We start from the raw sequence: 23,893 nt of genomic DNA, 5'->3' as shown, positions 1-23,893 counted from the left end.
TGATACGGTACTTTGGCTAAAATGGACGGAGTGGCTTTTTGTACAGTGAAATATAAACATTAGTCTGAAGCTTCTAACAACCCTACCACAACAAAGGTCAAAAATTAATTATGATTGTAATGTTTCTCACGCTGCTAAATATTGCATTTTCGGGCAACAACAAAGTTATATTATGTGGCAGGTGTCATTAGAGCACAGTTAATAAAGTCATTTCATGTAATAATGAATGAACTAGGCACTCATCTTTTCGTGTTTCCCACGCTGGTCTCGTTGTGAACTCATGGCTCAATCGTCGAAAATCTGGGTAGTGATGATTTCAAGCTCGGATGCAAAGATGCCTAGGTGTTATTCTGCGATATTCTAAAGTTTTATAGATGTGTTTCATAAACCATTCATGAAGATTAACTTTTGCAAGTTAGGACAATGGTGATGTAAAAAAATAATCAGCACTCCGAATTTAAGTTACACTTGTTTTTTATTATTTTTGTTGCAATATCACGTAACTCGTTCCAAAACATCACTTCACAATATAAAACATACTTGAAAATATCTTCCTCACTGTTAAAGTTCACATTTCACAAACTGTCAACAATTTGCATCTTTTTAACATGACGACCAAAGCTTGACTCTCTAATAACCGCTTACACGCCCAAAAATCAGAGTTACAAGTACGTTAAAGATCATAGTGACAAAAGAAAGAATACACTTAAGAATAATATCATTGCAATATATACATATCGATGTATCGAAGTACCTCTACATTAATGACATCAAATCTGAATGTTGTCACAGAAATATGTTAACTATTTTACAGAAACACAGTAGAATATTGTTGGTATCGAGAGGTTGAGGTGATGTGCCATGATGGTTACGTAATTCAAGTACCATTACAAGCTGTTTACACTTCGTATGAAGAGAAATAGCAATTGTGCTGACTAAATCAGAAAGTATAACGGCTGTTCTCGAAGTGCCATATTTAACAGGGCTAGCAAACCAGCTTCAGACCTTAAATGTAACATGAAGGATTGAAAAAACGGTTTTCGAAATTCAGTTTTCGTCTTTCGGAAGATGTGTCGCCTGTAAAGGTAGTGAGTGAGTCCATAGGAATGAAGCGACTGCAGCGCCACGGTTCTCAGACTCGTCATAGTCGGGGAACTTACAGCGGGAACGACGGTAGCCTGCTAACACTGACGTAACAGCGGCGCCTTGACTTGTGAAGTATGCAACCCGCAACATTCCACTCGTGCTCGCTCCGATCCCGATATCTGGCGCTGCCCTGGTCGCCGTAGGTACCCAGTGGGTAGGGTTTCACAGTGGACACCCTCGCCTTCTACACCGTGTGTGTGTGTGTGTGTGTGTGTGTGTGTGTGTGTGTGTGTGTGTGTGTGGAGTCCATTAGGCAAAGCACGTGCAGTGGTGGCAGTACTCACGCTTGGCGCAGCCCTTGGTGGCGCCCAGCTTGACGGGGTAGTGCTTCTCGCACTCGCACACCTGCGTCACGGGGTCGCAGAAGGTGTGTGGCAGCGAGGGGCTGCAGTCGTCGACGCACGGCGCGCCCAGGTACTGCCCCAGGCCTGAAACACACGACGACAACAAGCATCGATCAGCTGGGCTACTCTGTCACTGTCTGGGTAACAAGAGTCACTTGCTCTGTTCACCATGTGCACAAAGTTTATCGAAGTGATGTGGATTGAAATACAGGGTGGTTCAAGAGGGAATGTAAGAAAAAAAAAGGAACGATGCACCAACAAGTCATTATGCGAATGGGACGGAAATTGGTGGATGTACAGACACACAGATGATTACAATTTCAGAGAAAATGGGTGATTCATTCGAGAGGTAACGCATCACAAACTGAGCAAATCAAGAACGCATAGGTCCACCTTTAACCCTTATGCGTACAGTTTTTACACTCGTTGATATGCTGGATGTCATTCAAATGGATATTACACCAAATTCTGTCCAACTGGCGCATTAGATTGTCAAAATCCTGGGCTTCTCGGAGGGAGCTGTCTTTAGAGAAGAACTGAAACATCCAAGGGCGTCAGAAGTGTCAAATGTTGTCAAGGACACCGTCCTGTCGCCCATCACGCTGCGAACTGCCGTTTTCGACCGCGAAATGTGTGGGAACCAACGCCTCGGGGAAAGGGTTAGTTTCATTGACGCCATTTCTGACATCCCCTGAGGAATTTTCGAGTTGTTTCTAAGCAGTTGTGTGTCTTGAAGTTTCTCTTGGCCACTCACAAGGAAACTGCATGATTTCGACGCTGGGTCTCTCGGTTCTAACCATCAGTCTGGAAACTGGTTTGGTGCATTTCTCCACAGAAGTCTATTTTGCAGCCGTAGTAACAGAGGGTGGGGGTGGGGGGGGGGGGGCGCCTGTCTTCATTGAAATATTTGTATGTCTTACTATAAGAAGCAGTCTTCCGATGACCGAAAATTCTCGTTTTCATGAACTAACAAGGTGGGATCCCAATGGTGGGATCGACTTTTAGAAACAATCCATACAGTGATGTAGGTTAAAGGTCCATGGAATCACACCCTACAGCTATCCTCCCTGGCGCGCCCTCGTTTGCAAGTAATCCACGGAAGAATTTCGGAATTTCGTGTGATGGTCTATAGCTTTAGATATGGTGGTAGGTTTGAGAATGGTACGGCTGTGTGATACAGATACTGACCTCGTACGCAAAATGAAGTGGCTCCAAATCTTGTTGGATGGTTTGAATTTTTTATTTTGGAATCTTTATCGAAATGACTTTGATCATTATTTTTTATCAGTTAAATGGTTTAAATTTAATTTGTTTCTATTCCTTTGTCACATCACTAATCTCATTTTTTTCCTATTAGTCTTCTTCCACTTGTTTATGTGATCCTGATTATTGTTATGTATTAACTTCGATTTACTTCACATTTTCGTTCATGTTACTGAATGCGTTTTTTTTCTATTTCTCATTTTGCTTGAATTTTGTTTTACTCATAACCCCTGCTTTCGCTTGAGTCCACGTTAGTTTGTCCATAGGCAAAAAGAATTAATGGTAAAATGGTTCAAATGGCTCTGAGCACTATGGGACTTAACATCTGAGGTCATCAGTCCCCTAGAACTTAGAACTACTTGAACCTAAGGACATCACACACATCCATGGCCGAGGCAGGATTCGCAGCTGCGACCGTAGCGGTCGCGCGGTTCCAGACTCTATGGCCTAGAACCGTTCGGCCACTCCGGCCGGCTTTGGAGCTTAACCTACATCACCGTACAGACTGTTTCAGAAAGTCAGTCCCATCACTGGAGACCTCTCCTTGTACGTTTGTTTGCAGTTTTATTTCGCAGGAAATGACCAGTAAACACTGTCAGCAGGAATGTCGAGAAAATTCACGAGTCGTATTTCATCACGCAGCTACTGCCCCCGATCACCCGCTGGGTTAGCTGCTTACCAGACGTTTAACAACAACTGATGACAATAAGCCGTTTGACAATGCGACCGCCACATCCTTGCAACACTGAATACAAGAATAAATTGTGTATCACAGCCATTCTGAATTTCCATCCCAATTTCAGACTGGCTTCCAGAGTCACGAAAAATGCAGTGAGACAGCTAGAAGTGGAACTCTAGTGCATGTAGTCAAACAATCGGATCTAATACAGATTCGCATCGATAAGTGGCCGATTCTCAGTTGTTACAAGAGATCCCCCGAAGTGATTCACTGAGTGTGTCTTTTCCGTCGAAAGTATGAACTCCTCGCAAGGAAAAAGATGCGAATTTAATCTAAATACATTCTTTGTTCGCATCTCTCTCATTTCCTATCAGCCACGTTAGCTCTAAACACAAGTACGAAGTGTGGAAAAATTAAATTGATTAATTGACACTAGACTTTACCAGCATTCTTTGGAATGGAATAATAAGGAACCTTCACAATTTAGTCTTTGTTTGGAGAGAGTAGCTAACGATAGACTGAAGCCTATAAAACTAAACGGACTCCTGCAGGTCCACACCATGTAGATAAACCCATCAAATTTTTTAAACGCCACAAGCAACAACTAAACGGAAATGTAAGGTTCGTGAAAAAAGTGCCACTTCCTAGAAAAGCCCAAAGACTATCGTTGGAGTTATCTTATTTAATTGCAATATTCAAATAATCAAAGATCACTGGTGAGAAAGTATGTCCTCCCAGAACTGTCAAAATGTCCAAAATCACGCAACGAGAGAGCTTCGCCGAGTGTCTGGGGACAGTACCACTGTGACGTGATACTGACGCAGCCATCACTGACATGAAAAATAAATTGCTATCGCGTCCTCACGATCCCAAAATTCGCTCTCTGCAACTTGATGACAGTACCGAGAGTCTTTCCAGCTTATTGTTTTTGTACGCTACTACTATGAAAATAAAATGCACCAGGACTTTCTATTTTGCAAATTTCTGGAAGGGGGGGGGGGAGGAGGACTTCTGGCGAAGATGTTTTCTTTTTTGTGAATTCATTTTTTGTTGACAACAACTTGTCACGGACAAACCGCATTGGTGTCTGTACCGATGGGGTGACAGCATCTACTGGAACTAAATAAAGGGTTCATGACAAAAGCGTGTGCTGTTTCTTCTTCTGTAGAATTCACGCACTGCGTGATACACGGGGAGGCGCTGGCTTATAAGGCAGAACAACCGGAAGTCAGTGAATGCTGTAAGATTTGTGAAAGCACGACCTTTACACAGTAGGCTGCTTCGCATTGTTTGCGAGGAGATGGGTTCCACTCATGGTCCGCTTCTATTGCACATGGAGGTACGCTCGTTGTCTTGCGATAAAGTTCTTCGGTGGGTTGTGAAGCTGAAAGATGGACTTCGTGCGTTCCAATTAAACAGTAGTCCCACACTTGCGGCTCTGCTTCTCGACGAAAAATAGCTTCTAATATTGTGACAGTTGGCCGACGTTGTTGAGAAATTGATTTTAACGTATTACTTCAAAGGCCGAAATAGTAATATTGTCTTTCTTAACGAGAAAGTGCTTGCATTGAAGAGAAAACATGGACAGACGGAGAAGGAGAAATGCGACATGTTTTCTGGTGTGAATGGTTTGGTGGTGGAAAATAAGTTGGCTGTAGGTAAGAGTAATCGAATTGGTCTGGTACTTCTCGAAAACCTTGGTCAACTATTCGGGAAAAAATTTTCGTCTAAGTATGACTGGACCCACAATTTGTTCGATACGATCGTAACATCACTTGCCAACAGTATAACAAGAGGAATTACCAGAACTCCCATGTGATAGAACACTTGGAATTGAATTTAAGCTGAAGTTACTTGAAAATTTTTGGATGCAGACTCTGAATGATTAGGAAGAAAGCAGCGGGCATGTTATTGCCCTTCCCATCAACTTACTGTCATTACTCAGGAAGAAATATCGGTCTGGACTCCAGTTGGAAGGGTATTTGCGACTGGTTGTTTGAAAGATCCAAACAAGACTGAATCTACTTCCTTCTTGTGAAGAAGCACACAAAGCACAGTTTATGTGCAAATGCCAAAAAAATTTACGAGCTCTGGACATTGGCATTTTTACTGTTGGTTATTTCCTTTTCTTGGATGACCAGTTTGAATACAGTAATTTTCAAATTACCATTTATACGCTGAATATTGTTGTATTGTTATTTGTACGTTGTGATCTTTCAAGTACTAAAATTTTCTAAATGAAATAAATGCATTACAGATGAAAACAGTTAAATCTTAAGTAACCAACGAATATGTGAACTAATTGGTTTGCAGGTGACGCTGTCGTTTATCGACTAGTAAAGGCCGGCCTGTGTGGCCGAGCGGTTCTAGGCGCAACAGCCTGGAACCGCGCGACCGCAACGGTCGCAGGTTCGAATCCTGCCTCCGGCATGGATGTGTGTGATGGCCTTAGGTTAGTTAGGTTTAAGTTCTAGGGGACTGATGACCTCAGAAGTAAAGTCCCATAGTGCCTAGAGCCATTTGAACCTTTTGGCTAGTAAAGTCATGAAAAGATCAAAACAAATTGCAAAACAATTTAGAAAAGATATCTGTATGGTGCGAAAATTGGCAGTTGACCCCAAATAACTAGAAGTATGAGCTCATCCACAGGAGTGGTAAAAGGAACCCGTTAAACTTCGATTACACGATAAATCAGTCAAATCTAAAGGCCGTAAATTCAACTAAACACCCAGGAATTATAATTACGAACAACTTAAATCGGAAGAAATACACAGAAAATGTTGTTGGGAAGGCTAACCAAAGACTGCGTTTTACTGGGAGGACACTTAGAAAATGTAACAGATCTTCTAAGAAGACTGCCTACACTACGCTTGTCCGTCCTCTTTTAGACTACTGCTGCGCGATTTGGGATTCTTACCAGATAGGACTGACGGAGTACATCGAAAAAGTTCAAAGAAGTGCAGCACGTTTTGTATTATCGCGAAATAGGGGAGAGAGTGTCACTGAGGTGATACAGGATTTCGGATGGTCATCATTAAAACAAATGCGTTTTTTTGTTACGGAGCAATCTTCTCACGAAATTCCAATTACCAACTTTCTCCTCGGAATGCGAAAATATTTTGTTGACGCCGACCTACACAGGGAGAAACGATCACCAAGATAAAATAAGGGAAATCAAAGCTCGTACGTTAAGATGTAGGTGTTCGTTCTTCATGCGCCCTATACGAGATTGGAATAATAGAGAATTGTGAAGGTGGTTCGATGAACCCTCTGTCAGACACTTAAATGTGATTTGCAGAGTATCCATGTAGATGTTCAGCTACACTATGTCGGCGATTGCTGCGCAAACCACCATCACTCTACCACGCAAACATAGGGGTTACACTCGTCTGGTGTGAGACGTACCCTGGGGGGGGGGGGGGGGGGGGGTCCACTGGGGGCCGAACCGCACAATAGCCCTGGGTTCGGTGTAGGGCGGAGGAGGGGAGAAGTGGACTGCCGTAGTAGTCGAGGGGTTGTGGACCACCGCGGCTGCGGCGGGGACGGAGCCTCTCCGTCGTTTCTAGGTCCCCGGTTAACATACCACACAATACAATACAATACGCGTAGATGTAGATTTGCAAAAACATATGTAGTGAAGTACAAGTATTTGCTCAATGCCAATAACTGCAGTCACAGTCGTGGTTATTTGTGAACTAGTTGTGTTTGTCATATTGCACCTTTGACTGATGCAGATATATGATTATTTTTTAATAGGTTCACCTCTGCTGTGCTCGAATGACACTTTCTAATAATAATAATTATTATTATTATTATTACGATTACGATTATTATTGCTTTCCTTTCTCAGATGTTATGTCTGGTTAAAAATGCAAAGTGACGCGAACCTTGATCAAGCGTCACTTCCTTTTAACTGTACGGTATATGTTACATTGCGTTTAGGAGCTTTCGGGTAATTGAACATGTATCAATAATTACAGATTTCTGTAGCTGCATATACACGTTTGGATGTAGCTGTATTGCGTTGATGTACTGGTGGATATTGTGTGGTATGACTCCTGTAGTTGATAGTATAATTGGTATAATGTCAACTTTATCCTAATGCCACATGTCCTTGACCTCCTCAGCCAGTTGGATGTATTTTTCAATTTTTTCTCCTGTTTCCTTCTGTATATTTGTTGTATTGGGTATGGATATTTCGATTAGTTGTGTTAATTTCTTCTTTTTATTGGTGAGTATGATGTCAGGTTTGTTATGTGGTGTTTTATCTGTTATAATGGTTCTGTTCCAGTATAATTTGTATTCATCATTCTCCAGTACATTTTGTGGTGCATACTTGTATGTGGGAACGTGTTGTTTTATTAGTTTATGTTGTATGGCAAGTTGTTGATGTATTATTTTTGCTACATTGTCATGTCTTCTGGGGTATTCTGTATTTGCTAGTATTGTACATCAGCTTGTGATGTGATCTACTGTTTCTATTTGTTGTTTGCAAAGTCTGCATTTATCTGTTGTGGTATTGGGTTCTTTAATAATATGCTTGCTGTAATACCTGGTGTTTATTGTTTGATCCTGTACTGCAACCATGAATCCTTCTGTCTCACTGCGTATATTGCCTTTTCTTAGCCATGTGTTGGATGCGTCTTGATCGATGTGTGGCTGTGTTAGATGATACAGGTGCTTGTATGTAGTGTTTTCTTTTCCCAATTTACTTTCTTTGTATCTGTTGATGTTATGTGATCTAAAGGGTTGTAGAAGTGGTTATGAAATTGCAGTGGTGTAGCCGATGTATTTATATGAGTGATTGCTTTGTGTATTTTGCTAGTTTCTGCTCGTTCTATAAAGAATTTTCTTAAATTGTCTACCTGTCCATAATGTAGGTTTTTTATGTCGATAAATCCCCTTCCTCCTTCCTTTCTGCTTAATGTGAATCTTTCAGTTGCTGAATGTATGTGATGTATTCTATATTTGTGGCATTGTGATCGTGTAAGTGTATTGAGTGCTTCTAGGTCTGTGTTACTCCATTTCACTACTCCAAATGAGTAGGCCAATATTGGTATAGCATAAGTATTTATAGCTTTTGTCTTGTTTCTTGCTGTCAATTCTGTTTTCAGTATTTTTGTTAGTCTTTGTCTATATTTTTCTTTTAGTTCTTCTTTAATATTTGCATCATCTATTCCTATTTTTTGTCTGTATCCTAGATATTCAGAGGCATCTGTTTTTTCCATCGCTTCTACGCAGTCGCTGTGGTTATCCAATATGTAATCTTCTTGTTTAGTGTGTTTTCCCTTGACTATGCCATTTTTCTTACATTTGTCTGTTCCAAAAGCCATATTTATATCATTGCTGAATACTTCTGTTATCTTTAGTAATTGGTTGAGTTGTTGATTTGTTGCTGCCAGTAATTTTAGATCATCCAGGTATAGCAGATGTGTGATTTTGTGTGAGTATGTTCCAGTAATATTTTATCCATAATTTGTATTATTTAGAATGTTGGATAGTGGGTTCAGAGCAAGGCAGAACCAGAAAGGACTTAATGAGTCTCCTTGGTATATTCCACGCTTAATATGTATTGGCTGTGATGTGATATTATTTGAATTTGTTTGGATATTAAGTGTGGATTTCCAATTTTTCATTACTATGTTTAGGAACTGTATCAGTTTAGGATCTACTTTGTATATTTCCAATATTTGTAGTAACCATGAGTGGGGTACACTATCAAAAGCTTTTCGGCAATCGATGTATGCGTAGTGTAGCGACCTTTGTTTAGTTTTAGCTTGATATGTCACCTCTGCATCTATTATCAGTTGCTCTTTACATCGTCTTGCTCCTTTGCAACAGCCTTTTTGTTCTTGATCTTTAGGTTTCAGATAAGTTATTCCATGTGTAAGTGTATCAGGGAATGTGTATGGGTCTGCAATGTAACTGTTAAATAATTTAGTTAGATGTGAATGTGTTGAGGTGAACTTCTTTAGCCAGAAATTTGCTTTTTTATCTTTTCCAGGGGCTTTCCAATTGTGAGTAGAATTAATTGCTGGGTGACTTCATGTTGCAAAATTATCACTTCAGGCACTTGTGGTATCATCTTGTACGTATCTGTTTCTGCTTGTATCCACCGTGCATGCCTGTTATGTTGTACTGGGTTTGACCATATGTTGTTCCAGAAGTGTTCCATGTCTGTTATGTTTGGTGGATTGTCTATTTTAATGTGTGTGTTATCTATTGTCTGGTAAAATTTCTTTTGGTTTGTGTTGAATGTTTGGTTTTGTTTCCTTCTATTTTCACTTTTTTTGTATCTTCTAAGTCGTTTGGCCAATGCTTGTAATTTCTGCTTTTCATCTAATTGCTCTATCGCTTCTTGCTGTGAGATTTTACCTAACCTTTTTCGTTTTTTGTCTGTTATTTAATTTTTTATAAATTTTGTTAGCTGTCCGATGTCTTTTCTCAGTTTTTCTATCCTGATCTGTAGCCTGTGTTGCCATGCTGGTTTTGTGGGTTTCTTCTGAGTGTTGGTTCGTTCTGATCTCTGCCTAGTGTGTATATTTAGTGTAGTGAGTGCTCCTATATAAACCAGTAGTTGTAACTCTTCCATAGTTGTGTTTTAATTTATTTTGTTGTGTATGATTGTGTTGATAGTTGTTATTGTTGTTTCGACTTGTGGGTTATTTTGCGGTCCATGCAAGAATGGTCTAATGTCTGTATTTGTGTCTTTGTATTCTATATATGTCAGCTGAAATTTTTCTTCTATATCTAACATGTGTGTCACTTCATGTTCTATTTGTGCTTGTTCTGATGGCTGTCTTAAGATTTCGTTTTCCTCTGATTGTTTAATTGATGCATGTTGTTCTTTGTTTGTTTGCTCTGGGATGTTTGAGTCCATTACTGTATTTTCTTCTTCTTCTTCTGATTGCACATTATTTTGTTCCAGTATTTGTTGTACTTGTTGTTTGATGTTTTCTAATTCTGACTGGGATATCCTGTTATTTTTGATTATTACACGGATCTGATCAGCTAGTCGTTGTTCTGTTAAAAATTTTAATTCTGGGTATCTGGTAATAAATGTTGTGTATACTTGTGATCTGTATCCAGTTGTGTTGGTTCCTAGGTTTGTTGCTTGGTAATAACAGAACATGAGGTGTCGGTTAACTTCATCTGACCATCTCATCCTCTGTCTTTGTTTTCCTTCTAGAGTGGTTGCATGGAGCATATCCTGCAAAACACCTCTATTTGGATTTAAATCATTTTCCAGTTGGCTAGCAGTGTCGTTACCATTGTGGGCGGGCATAGGGTTCAAGCGTCGTCTCCGACCATGACAGCGCTTGTCCGAGGCTTCTTTAGTTCTGTCCTGAACCAACTAATCACACTAAAAGGGGGGTTAGCCCTATTAGTGGTTTGTTCTTTTCGTCGCCTTTTACGACTGGCAGAACATACCAGAGCCCTATTCTTTTCCCGGGCCTCCACGGGGATGATTATTATTATTATTACTACTACTATAACTGGTAGTTGCAATAATTAGACGGAGGTAAATAGACATCATTGGCCATATTTGTGGTTGGTTGGTTGTTTGGGGGAAGAGACCGAACAGCGAGGTCATCGGTCTCATTGGATTAGGGAAGGACGGGGAAGGAAGTCGGCCGTGCCCTTTCAGAGGAACCATCCCGGCATTTGCCTAGAGCGATTCAGGGGAATCACGGAAAACCTAAATCAGGATGGCCGGACGCGGGATTGAACCGTCGTCCTCCCGAATGCGAGTCGCCATTTTTGTGTTTGGTATGAATAGTACTGAGGAGGGTTAAAATAATTTACGTTTCAGAATTGGGGTGCGGCTAGAAAAAGTTTGAGAACCCTGCTATGCACTTAAATTAACACTGGATGTTAAAAAATTTCTCTTTCAGAAACGCTTTTCTTGGTGTTGTAAGTCTCCATTTTATATCTTCTCTACATTGACAATCGTCCGTTACATTGATGCTCAAATATCAGAATGGTTGTACTACTGTCAGAATCTCATTTCGTAATCTAATCCCCTCAGCATCACCTGATTTAATTCGACTACGTTCCATTACTCTTGTCTTACTTAAATCGTATGCTTCTGTTGGACCATACTCCTAATTTGGACGCATCCACACAAGCTACGTGGCTGCCCTACGCTTTGTCTGCATCGTCGGCTTCCCGGTGCTCATGCTCCCCACTACCTCGCATCACATATCTATGCGCCTGTCATCTCGTGATAATCGAGAAACAAGCTCCCTCTTACCTAGTATCCTAGATGTGTGCACCCGTAAAACAAGTAAATGTATGCAAATTCTGTCGCTCTCACTGCTGCCTGCATCTGGAAAAGCTGCCCTGCGCTCCGCGCACGGATTCAGTGCCTTGGTGCTTTTTAATAAATAGCTTGAAGCTTTTTCCTTTCGTCAGCCTCATAGCCTCGTAACTCTTCTCCAGTTTTTCCTCTGTCAGACAGAAATGCAAATACCTCTACATTCTGCCGGTTACGCGTATCTCTTTTTCCGTTTCTCAGTCACGCCTCTCTCTCTCTCTCTCTCTCTCTCTCTCTCTCTCTTTCTCTCATATTATATACCGCTTGGTCCAGGGGGTCTTGCCACGGTTCGCGCGGCTGCCCCCGCCGGAGGTTCGAGTCCTCCCTCGTGTGTGTGTGTGTGTGTGTGTGTGTGTGTGTGTGTGTGTGTGTGTTTTGTCCATAGTGTAAGTTAGTTTAAGTTAGATTAAATTGTGTGTAGGCTCAGGGACCGATTACCTCAGCAGTTCGGTCCCATAAGACCTTACCACAAATTTCGGAAATGTTTTTCAGACTTCAGCATGTGATCTGTCTTTGTTGTCCTACCTCTCATAAACTAATGTAAACTGTACTTTCCCAACCGCAGTTACCAGTGTTTTCCGTTGTTCATGTTTTACTTGCTTCTGGGTATTCTATCCCATGACGTTAAGAACATAACATAAAATACATGGAACGCCTGGTTAGACGAATGAGGTGAAAGTTACGTAAAACAGTAGAAAAAAAATTTCTTTTGTGCACTGTTGTATTCGGTACCTGTTCATTCTTATCCGCTGCAGCCTATTCATCTCCAGCTTTCTGTCTTTACAGAACCTATCGCAAGCTGCTGTCTCAGCTCTTTGTCACCCACTATTTATTTTAATCTAAAGCAACGTTCCAAACAAATATTTTCAGAAGAGACTTCCCAAATTCAACATTTAAATTAAAGAAAAGCTTTTCTTCCTTTTGCGAGTTTTTGTTTTAAGCCTCTTTACTTCTGCCATCGTCAGCTAATTTGTAGCGGAAATAGCTGAACTCGGCTACTACTTTTGTAGCGTCTCGTTTCTTTATCAAATTCTTGCAACATGGATCGATGTAATTAGACTACACTTCATTTTCCTTATTTTACCAACGGTTATCTGAAAACCTCTTTTTAAGACACTGTCCATTCCGTTCAAATTTTCATCCAAGCGCTTTGCCATTCCTGGTGAAACTGCAGTAGGAGTGAATATTGTGACGTGTTGTTCCTGACTGGAGGAAGAAAATATTTAGCTTTTAGGAAAATAATGTATGCAATGCATTTAAGAAAGGTTTGCGTCAGCAGACACTTCGAAACAAGCGTCGTGACGCAATGCGATTATTAGTTTAAAACACTCACAAAATGTATCGTTCACATCCACTTTTTTCTCTAATTTATGCCATCGCAATTTTGATGTCCTCTCGATGTATCGTGCCCTTGTCGCTGTTGTACATCTTCATTGTTTTAAAGCACTGAACACGAAAATATTTTATACGGACTTCCATGCACTAGGTGGCAAAAACTATGAATTCGCACTTAATAGAAAAATAAAGCAAAGCTTCTAGTTTGTAGTAGGGAAAAGACCCAACGCGACAAGCTATCGGCCGTTTTGCTTCCAAACAATGTGAGCACAATCCTGATATGCTAATCTGGTTTATGAGTTTAATATTTCACGTCTGTGTATGTAACCCAAGAGGATCCGATAAAGGATTGCAGACACATTTATACGAAAATTAACTTCTTATTCAATAATAATAATAATAATAATAATAATAATAATAATAAATTACACAGAGAAATTACTCTTAATTCTGTTGACTACTGAAACAAGTAGTAGTAATGAAGTGAACATTGCCGGCCGAAGTGGCCGTGCGGTTAAAGGCGCTGCAGTCTGGAACCGGAAGACCGCTACGGTCGCAGGTTCGAATCCTGCCTCGGGCATGGATGTTTGTGATGTCCTTAGGTTAATTCGGTTTAACTAGTTCTAAGTTCTAGGGGACTAATGACCTCAGCAGTTGAGTCCCATAGTGCTCAGAGCCATTTGAAGTGAACATTAGAACAGGGAGACCTCGTTTCCCTACTTTTGTTTTAGAAAGTGAATAATAGTTAGATGTAATCTTTGCTAGTTTTCGCTATAACAATCAGTAACATTACATTTTTCTTTTACACGGCATAGCTCTCATACAGTATAATCATTTATCACAGCTTTACTTACAAGATTCGTCTTACCTTTTCGCCTCTAGCAACCTCTGTAATACAAGTTAAATACAGTTTCTTGTTATACTTTTAAATGACAGCATTGCCTTTATGTATTCTTCAATTCTTTTTCTTAAATTGCAAAAAATTCTCCGAAAAATAAAGTGTTTTCAATTCCAAGGTGCAACATTGTCACTTACCAAGGAACAAATATTCTACTGAAATTTAACACCATTTGAAGGCAGAAAACCTTGTCAATATTGTATTTAATCGTCTGTGTGTTACATTATTACTCTATTCCACATGAATAAAAAGTGAAATAAAACTAAGCGAAAGCATTATCAAAAACTAGTTACAAGTTAAAAAGATCTTGAAATAGAAGCTTCTATGAAGTGTAGCTTTTATGTCAACGTGTTATATGGTTCTAAATAGTATTTAACACACAAGTGAACTCTCTTCCTGAAGAATTAACAATGAAGCCCATATAGCTTTAATATATTAAATAGAAATTAAATATGTACACCACCAAATATTTATAAAAGTTGCAAGAAACACAGCCTCACGTCCAGCAACAACAAGAACTGTAGAAAATGGCAGAAACTCCTTGTGGCAGCTTCTAGTACGCGTTCGTTCATGTGATTGTGAAGTAATTCACTTACTAGACTGAAGTACTGACCGAAAAGCATGGTGTGTTGCCTGGTACTCCATCCTCTAGGTACGACGCTCTCCCATGTCTATAGTACTAAACAGCTATCCCGGAACCCGTTGCACTTCCAGGTTGCCTATATAACGGTTTTCAGGGGCAGCTAAAAACTAAATTTTTCAATATTTCGCGTAATTGCTGACCGAATTTAACATTTGAAATGCTGTCATAATCTGATTATTAAGACGTATAATTTTATGTTACGAGTTTAACACAACAACTATTACAGTTAGAAACTGTGTGATTGTCTTGAGGCAGCGCAATTCACAGCACGCAGTTACACAGAGATAATTAATCCAATATTTGGCAATGAGAGCCTTTAGCGACATCCAATAAATAATTTCAAAGCTTTACGAATCGTTCTGTCACTGACTATCTCCCCCCCCCTCTCCCTCCACAAAATATTGAAAGGGAAAAAAAGTTTATTACTTAATATATCTTCGCTGTTGATGCTGTCAAAATGCCAGCATCAAGCATCGCGTTTAAGTTTATTACTTCGTTACTATGGGCTCTATTCGCAACGCAGTTTATCCACACTTGACTGTTTCTGCGCAATTACTGTACTGCACGTTGTTTAGGAGACATGATGATATAAAGATTTACATACATGAAAAACTAGCTCCTTCTTAAAACAGAGGGCGAATTATCCACACTATATTCGGCTAGTGATTCGCAATGAGACCACTCCCTGACTTCCAGTAACAGCAGGCATTATCTCAGACCTTTCTTGCACTTTTTCTCGTTTACGTGCTTAAACTCATATATTTGACTCATCAACACATGTATAGAGGTATAAGAGGTTTGAAGCTGTTTTATACTTGAGAGTTCGATGCTTTAAAGAATTACTGGTTCACTGGGGTAATAACTGATTCGACACAGAACGTTATTTTTCCAACGTTATAAATGTTTACACATTAGACGGCTATCCGTGCGACGTTTTCTGTGCTTGCTGATTATCAGTTATGATTGAAAATGGCATGGAAAGGAAGCAAGTCCGTTAGCAGCAATGGGTGTTTCCGGCAAGACTTCTTTTTAAACATTTGCTAGCTAGGAGGAGCCACCAAGGGACATAGAAGACGCACTTACGTGCAAAAACTGTAAGGGAGACAAACAGAAGAAGCTACGTATGGTTAGAAATTCACCAAAATTATTCGAAGAATCTAGGTAATGCTGTGTAAAGTACTTTCTCCATCGAGCACTCCACAATTCTTGAGAGAACTGATACATAAAGGTGTGCTCGTACCAGCAAAGATGCTGTCGATTTCATGAGAGGCGTGGCAATGAAATGAGTGCATTGTCTGATGTTTATAAATTTTCATACGCGCTAAAGCATGAAACCTTTCGCAGCGTTCCACTTCAAAACAGGTAAAGCCCGAAGCAGCAGTCGTGAACTCTATAAACAGATAGTTTTAACCCTCGGAGGCATCAGTGTTATTTTACAAAATGTTTTATTTCAGCGAATTCAACCCAGAAATATACAGTGAATGTATGCTCTTTTGTTTTTCATATATTCTTTGCTCGATTCATTACAACTACCGTGTTTTCCGTAAATCTTTCACTTCCCACAGTACCTAGCTGATCCAATACACCTGACTTTCTCCTTATCAGAACTCGCAATGGCATGTTAACACTCCAGGATTGTTTTGAGATTAGGGACTGTCCACGTTCAAGATGACCTCCTCGATTTGATGAAGATTGTTAAAACGCATTAACCCACTAACATCTACGTCGGTGTAGCCGAGAACTGGCAGATGCGATGAAACATTCGCATGTATTGGGGAAGGTTCTAAAGTCGGGTGTATCGGTACCGCATGCTCTAAGCCAAAATCACAAAAATCAGCTGGTGGCCACTGGTGGCCATATGGGCATCTCTGCTTGCTCCTTATCGATTGGCTCGTGAACAAGACCGACGATTCTTATCATGTACCCTTACTGGTCACGATAAATGCTGTCTTTACGCTAACATATGGAAAAGAAAGGAATGGTTGAGCGCAAACAAAGCAGCTACGAAGACCTGAGGGCATTCAGCAAAGATAATGTTGTGCATGTGGTGGAACAGCGGCAGTGTGGTGTACTACGAATTGCTTCCCCGAGGTGCTGACATTTACTGTCGACAAGCCAGACATCTTGCAAATGCAATCCACAGACAACGACCAGATAGACTCTGTGAAGTGATAGGCTGCGAAGAAACATTATACAGTAGTCGGGTTGGTAAATCATTCGGCACCCACTTTATTGGTCTAAACCTGTGCCCTCAGATTTTCACTTTTTTTGCTATCTATCGAACAACCGGCAAGGAACTTCCTCTTCGGATGAAAATGCGCTCCAAACAGGGCTCGATGAGTTGTTCGCCTCAAAAACCACGTGATTTCTCAATCGCGGAATCTGAAAATTACCACAGCGTTAGTAGACTGTCGTATATAATAAAGGAGAATATACTACTGTTGACTGATATCTGTTGGGTTGTGGTTATTAAACGCTAGGAACCTGTGCACCAACCTAATAAATGAGAGAGCACACATTTCTAGATGAGCGAACCAACATATTCCTTCCACCTACGCGTATCTCCTGAAAAGACCGCGGAGGTAAAATTAGACAGCTCCGATCCGCACCAAAGGGTTAACAGCAATCGAGTAATCGTTCTTGCCACGAACCATGCGCGACTGGAAGAGGAAAGTGACAGTGGTACACAAAGTAATCGTCGCCACACACCATGAATATTGCTTAACATGCGAATGTAGAACCTGTTTTCAGCATTTTATCGAAATCAATATTATGGTTTTTAAATATGGTATAGAACAGAAAGGACAACCTACTGATGTAGCTCTTTAAGAAAATGAAGATACTAAAACATAAAAGACGCTCTTTTTTATAGGCTTCATGATGATCCAAATACGAGGTGCATTCAAGTTCTAAGGCCTCCGATTTTTTTTCTAATTAACTACTCACCTGAAATCGATGAAACAGGCGTTACTTCTCGACGTAATCGCCCTGCAGACGTACACATTTTTCACAACGCTGACGCCACGATTCCATGGCAGCGGCGAAGGCTTCTTTAGGAGTCTGTTTTGACCACTGGAAAATCGCTGAGGCAATAGCAGCACAGCTGGTGAATGTGCGGCCACAGATAGTGTCTTTCATTGTTGGAAAAAGCCAAAAGTCACTAGGAGCCAGGTCAGGTGAGTAGGGAGCATGAGGAATCACTTCAAAGTTGTTATCACGAAGAAACTGTTGCGTAACGTTAGCTCGAAGTGCGGGTGCGTTGTCTTGGTGAAACAGCACACGCACAGCCCTTCCCAGACGTTTTTGTTGCAGTGCGGGAAGGAATTGGTTCTTCAAAATATTTTCGTAGGATGCACCTGTTACCGTAGTGCCCTTTGGAACGCAATGGGTAAGGATTACGCCCACGCTGTCCCAGAACATGGACACCATCATTTTTTTCAGCACTGGCGGTTACCCGAAATTTTTTTGGTGGCGGTGAATCTGTGTGCTTCCATTGAGCTGACTGGCGCTTTGTTTCTGGATTGAAAAATGGCATCCACGTCTCATCCATTGTCACAACCGACGAAAAGAAAGTCCCATTCATGCTGTCGTTGCGCGTCAACATTGATTGGCAATATGCCACACGGGCAGCCATGTGGTCGTCCGTCAGCATTCGTGGCACCCACCTGGATGACACTTTTCGCATTTTCAGGTCGTCACGCAGGATTGTGTGCACAGAACCCAAAGAAATGCCAACTCTGGAGGCGATCTGTTCAACAGTCATTCGGCGATCCCCCAAAACAATTCTCTCCACTTTCTCGATCATGTCATCAGACCGGCTTGTGCGCGCCCGAGGTTGTTTCAGTTTGTTGTCACACGATATTCTGCCTTCATTAAACTGTCGCACCCACGAACGCACTTTCGACACATCCATAACTCCATCACCACATGTCTCCTTCAAGTGTCGATGAATTCCAATTGGTTTCACACCACGCAAATTCAGAAAACGAATGATTGCACGCTGTTCAAGTAAGGAAAACGTCGCCATTTTAAGTATTTAAAACAGTTCTCATTCTCGCCGCTGGCGGTAAAATTCCATCTGCCGTACGGTGCTGCCATCTCTGGGATGTATTGACAATGAACGCGGCCTCATATTAAAACAATGCGAATGTTTCTATCTCTTTCCAGTCCGGAGAAAAAAAATCGGAGGCCTTGGAACTTGAATGCACCTCGTAATAAAAATAGTAGTTGCTGGGTCTGCACGTTGAATGAAATTCAAGTCTGTAATATTGCTGCTAGTATCTTGAATGTCTGATTACTCGTACGAGCTCGTTGGCGGTTATGATATACCTACAAACTTTTCGCAAGTTAGGATACAACTTTTTCATTTTCTCTCCTCAAATTAGTAGCTACGGTAGCCGCGTGCGGACGCATGGCCTAGAGCGGGGTTAGCAGCCGATGCGGTGGGCGCCGGCAACGCGCAACATGCAGAACGGCGAGCACGGCGGTCCGGCGGGTAGCCCGCTTTCCAGGCGCTGCCTTGCGTCTGAGTCTACTCGCTACCCCAGTTGCGTCAGCGAACGTTTCACTCGTATGCTTTTTACACGGGTACTGAGCTTCCAGGTGTATTTAAAGTCCGCCGACGGATCTTAAAACTTATTTCAAATGTTAGTAAGTTCCATTTCCATTACTTATGACAGCGACATTCATTTGTCACGGAAGACATATTTTCCAAGGAGAAGAGAATTTTTAGAAATGAGACATGAAACTAACAGTGATAATCCTTATCTATTTTGTCTATTGTGATATTTTTTCACTTCGTAAGGAGTATTTTCAGTCATGCCCGAGAGATGAAACATTCTGGCAGGCAGTTTGAATCTGCCAGGAACTTTTGTTATTCCTTTCTAAGTCCTCTGCGCTGTAGAGTCGAAGACTGATTCTGGAAACGAACCCCTGCGCTATGGGGTTAATCCGCACCTCCTTAGCGCCAGTCAACCCCCATCCCCGCTTCTTTAACGAATTCAGTTCCCACGAACAGATACAGACGTCTGACTACCTTACAAACGAGCCATGTGTTCGATAGGTGACGTTAAGCGTATATGCGACAAATAGTGTATGCAAGGTTTGAAATTATGAATAAAATTAGCTGGAAATAGTTGACTGCCTTATAAAATTCTGCGTTAGTATAGTCAGGGTAAATTCCGCTCAGTTTTTACCAAAAGCTAGTTTTTCACACATCTAAATGTTTATGACATATATCCCCAATTGTGTGTCACAAAATGATATAAGAGGACCGTTCAAAAAGTAGAGCAACACACTTTTTTCTCTGTCGATTTCGGTTGAAAAAATGCGGAATTCGTCGTGGGACATCGTGGAATATCCCCACTTGTGGTCCTACAGCTTCATGAATTTCTGATAGGTGGGGGCACTGTACGTAGTCTTCAACATGGCACCTACAGTGGAGCTGCGTTTCAAGGAGAGACCTTGTGACGATACGTGACATAAATGGACATCTGGAGAAAGGGAAAGGAAGTTTTTGTTATGAGACGTGTGAATTATAAATTATTTCAAGAGTGTGTACGTGTGCCCGATGTATAACGAATAGTAAAGAACGTAAGTTATTATTATCAAAACACAAATATCGATGTAATTAACAAAACACAGTTTTTTTGGTATAATCTCTACGTAACATGGGCCATGAAGAGCAGAGACAATGCTTTGATTGAACTATCTCTCCTATTTTGTTTAATCTAGCGGTAGGCCGCCATTGTAGTGCTGTCTGGTAATTAACGTAAGTTTTATCTGTATTTTTGAAAAATACAATAAGAATTGTTATTGGGAAGTGTGTATTATTAACTTAGTTGTCACCTCGCATGATCGCAACCATTAATTATAATTAACAAAATTTTTACAGAACTTCATAGTGCAGGGAGCTCATCTCCCCTAGCAGGATTTAGTCGGCCATTACGATGACTGCATTATTTAAATAAAATTTGATATCACAATATTAAATGTAAATGCGAGAGACTTCTCAGTTTTGATCTTTCATCAATTTCTAAGTTAAAATTAATTTCAGTTACCAAAAGTCACAGCACTGAATGAGTTCAGTATGTTTCATTTTGGCCGCGTAACGGCAGACGGGATTCTCTGCAGTTTGGCTTGCAAATAATGAACAAGAAATATTGAAAAGCATTACACTCCGCAACATCTCAGTTAATCTTTGTGACATTTGGTACATAAATAACCAGTAGTTCCTGAGACCCATATTAATAATTACAGTTTGCGTAAGAATAAGCATATTTTCTTTTCTAAATAGCGGCGCTCACGCAAACTATTTATTAGAAGGCGGTGAGTCGCGCGCTGTGTTTAAAAAATATTATATCGTACGTACTTTGGGGCAGCGGACGTCCGTACGAATGCTATCGCGGTATAAGTTAGTTAAAAGTCTCATGCTACCCCACAATATTTAAAGCCACCCCCAACCAAAATCATAAAATATATAATTATAAAAATAAAAATATACTCTTAGACCGTGATAAGCTGTCATTGAGTTTCTTTTGGCGGAAAGCCAGAGCATCGCAGATATTGATAGGCGCTTGTAGAATGTCTACGGAGATCTGGCAGTGAACGAAAGCACAGTGAGTCGTCGGGCGTGCCGTCTGTCACCATGGCAACAAGGACGCGCAGGCCTGTCCGACCTTCCACGTGCCAGCCAGCCGCACACAGCCGTGACTCCTGGAATGTCGAAACGTGCGGGTGCACTTACTGGGGGCGACCGACGGATCACAGTGAGCTGCACAAACGCACGTCCCTATCGGTTTTGCTGACACACTCGTCCACGAGTCGAGGCGCTGAGAGGTGTGGCCAGCTGGGTTCCTTGCCACCCTAGACAACAAAGAGACACGGAAGTCCATCTGTGCAGATCTGCTTCCGCATTACGAGGCCGATAGTGATAATTTTTTGTCGGACATTGTCTCAGGCTATGAGACACGGGTTTATCGCAACCGGGAACAAGGCGGCAGTCCATCCAATGCCGCCACAGCACCTCTCCTCCGAAGAGAAAGTTCAATCCGCACCCTCACCCGGTAATGTCACGGGACAGTTTCTTGGGACTCTGAAGGGGTTATTCTGTTTGATGTCCTCCCTCATGCTGCAACGGCCGATTCTGAAGTGTATTGTGCTGCCTCCAGGAAACTGAAGAAACGACTTCAGCCTGTTCGTCGTCACAAAAATGCAAACGAACTAACTGCTTCTCCACGAGAATGAAAGGACTCACCGAAGTCTGCGCACCCGAGGGCAGATCACAAAACTTCACTGGACTGTTCTCCCTCAACCACCCTACATCCGTAGTAGCTCGCGCCGTCCGATGTCCACCCGTTTGGCCCAGTGAAAGATGCACTCCGCGGGAAGCAGTACGTGGATGATGCAGCGAGACGCTGGCTCCGTCGTCTGCCAGTAAGGTGGTCCCGTGCGGACATACAGGCCCTGCCAGTGAGGTGGCGCAAGGCCGTCGCAATGAACGGATATTATGTTGAAAAGTAAGATTTTTTGGCCAAAAGACTGGGGAATAATATGGTGTACTGAAATCCTGAATAAAACCATCATGCTTCCAGGAAAAAATGTGTTCTGTTGCTTACTGAATGCTCCTAGTTCGAATGTAATATCAATGACTGACTCACTGGAAAAAAAAAAAACAAAAACAAAAAACAAATATGTTATCCGCTAGAAGAAAGAGCACGATAAGGATAATTTCTACATTTAGTGTAAAGTATACATATTCAGGAGACAAAAGCCATGGGATAATCATAAGCACATATACAGACAGCGGTCGCATCGTAAGGCGTAAAAGAGCAGCGCATTGGCGGAGCCGTCATTTGTATGCGGGTGATTCATGTGAAAACGTTTCCAACGTGATTATGGCTGCACCCCGGAATTATCGAACTTTGAACGTGGAATGGTGGTTGGAGTTGGACGCATAGGACATTGCATTTCGAAAATTAATAGGGAATTCAATATTCCGAGATATACAGTGCCAAGAGTGTGCCAAGAATGACAAATTGCATTTGAGTAGAGTTGTCAGACAGACAGACAAGCAACAATGCATGAAATAACAGCAGAAATAAATGTGGGACGTACGACGAACGTATCCGATACCGCAGTGCGGCGAAATCTGGCGTTAATGGGCTATGGGAGTAGATGCATGACGCGAGTGCCATTGTTAACAACACGACATCGCCTGCAGCGCCCTTCATGGGCTCGTGAGGATGATGTCTGGTTTGCGTCTGGTTTGTGGGAAGCTCAACTAAGCGGTGATCAGCGCCTGTACAAAGTCCCTATTTCTTCCCACAGTCCAGCCGCTTCCCACAGTCCAGCCGCTTCCCACAGTCCAGCCGCTTCCCACAGTCCAGCCGCTTCCCACAGTCCAGCCGCTTCCCACAGTCCAGCCGCTTCCCACAGTCCAGCCGCTTCCCACAGTCCAGCCGCTTCCCACAGTCCAGCCGCTTCCCACAGTCCAGCCGCTTCCCACAGTCCAGCCGCTTCCCACAGTCCAGCCGCTTCCCACAGTCCAGCCGCTTCCCACAGTCCAGCCGCTTCCCACAGTCCAGCCGCTTCCCACAGTCCAGCCGCTTCCCACAGTCCAGCCGCTTCCCACAGTCCAGCCGCTTCCCACAGTCCAGCCGCTTCCCACAGTCCAGCCGCTTCCCACAGTCCAGCCGCTTCCCACAGTCCAGCCGCTTCCCACAGTCCAGCCGCTTCCCACAGTCCAGCCGCTTCCCACAGTCCAGCCGCTTCCCACAGTCCAGCCGCTTCCCACAGTCCAGCCGCTTCCCACAGTCCAGCCGCTTCCCACAGTCCAGCCGCTTCCCACAGTCCAGCCGCTTCCCACAGTCCAGCCGCTTCCCACAGTCCAGCCGCTTCCCACAGTCCAGCCGCTTCCCACAGTCCAGCCGCTTCCCACAGTCCAGCCGCTTCCCACAGTCCAGCCGCTTCCCACAGTCCAGCCGCTTCCCACAGTCCAGCCGCTTCCCACAGTCCAGCCGCTTCCCACAGTCCAGCCGCTTCCCACAGTCCAGCCGCTTCCCACAGTCCAGCCGCTTCCCACAGTCCAGCCGCTTCCCACAGTCCAGCCGCTTCCCACAGTCCAGCCGCTTCCCACAGTCCAGCCGCTTCCCACAGTCCAGCCGCTTCCCACAGTCCAGCCGCTTCCCACAGTCCAGCCGCTTCCCACAGTCCAGCCGCTTCCCACAGTCCAGCCGCTTCCCACAGTCCAGCCGCTTCCCACAGTCCA

At 42.4% G+C, this 23,893-nt stretch overlaps 1 protein-coding gene across 1 annotated transcript in view; it reads right to left on the bottom strand.

Moving 5' to 3' along the window:
- The window catches only part of LOC126428349 (uncharacterized), a 657,372-nt gene that overhangs the window by 190,338 nt on the left and 443,141 nt on the right, over positions 1-23,893 (bottom strand). The window contains exon 2 of the mRNA XM_050090281.1: positions 1,431-1,574. Coding sequence (XP_049946238.1) covers positions 1,431-1,574 — 144 coding nt within the window. The remainder of the gene's footprint in view (positions 1-1,430; positions 1,575-23,893) is intronic.

The sequence above is a fragment of the Schistocerca serialis genome, chromosome 12 (assembly GCF_023864345.2).
Source record: "Schistocerca serialis cubense isolate TAMUIC-IGC-003099 chromosome 12, iqSchSeri2.2, whole genome shotgun sequence".
Lineage (NCBI taxonomy): Eukaryota > Metazoa > Arthropoda > Insecta > Orthoptera > Acrididae > Schistocerca > Schistocerca serialis.
Note: the sequence above shows the minus strand (reverse complement) of the source record. Positions and strands in the feature narration are given on the sequence as shown.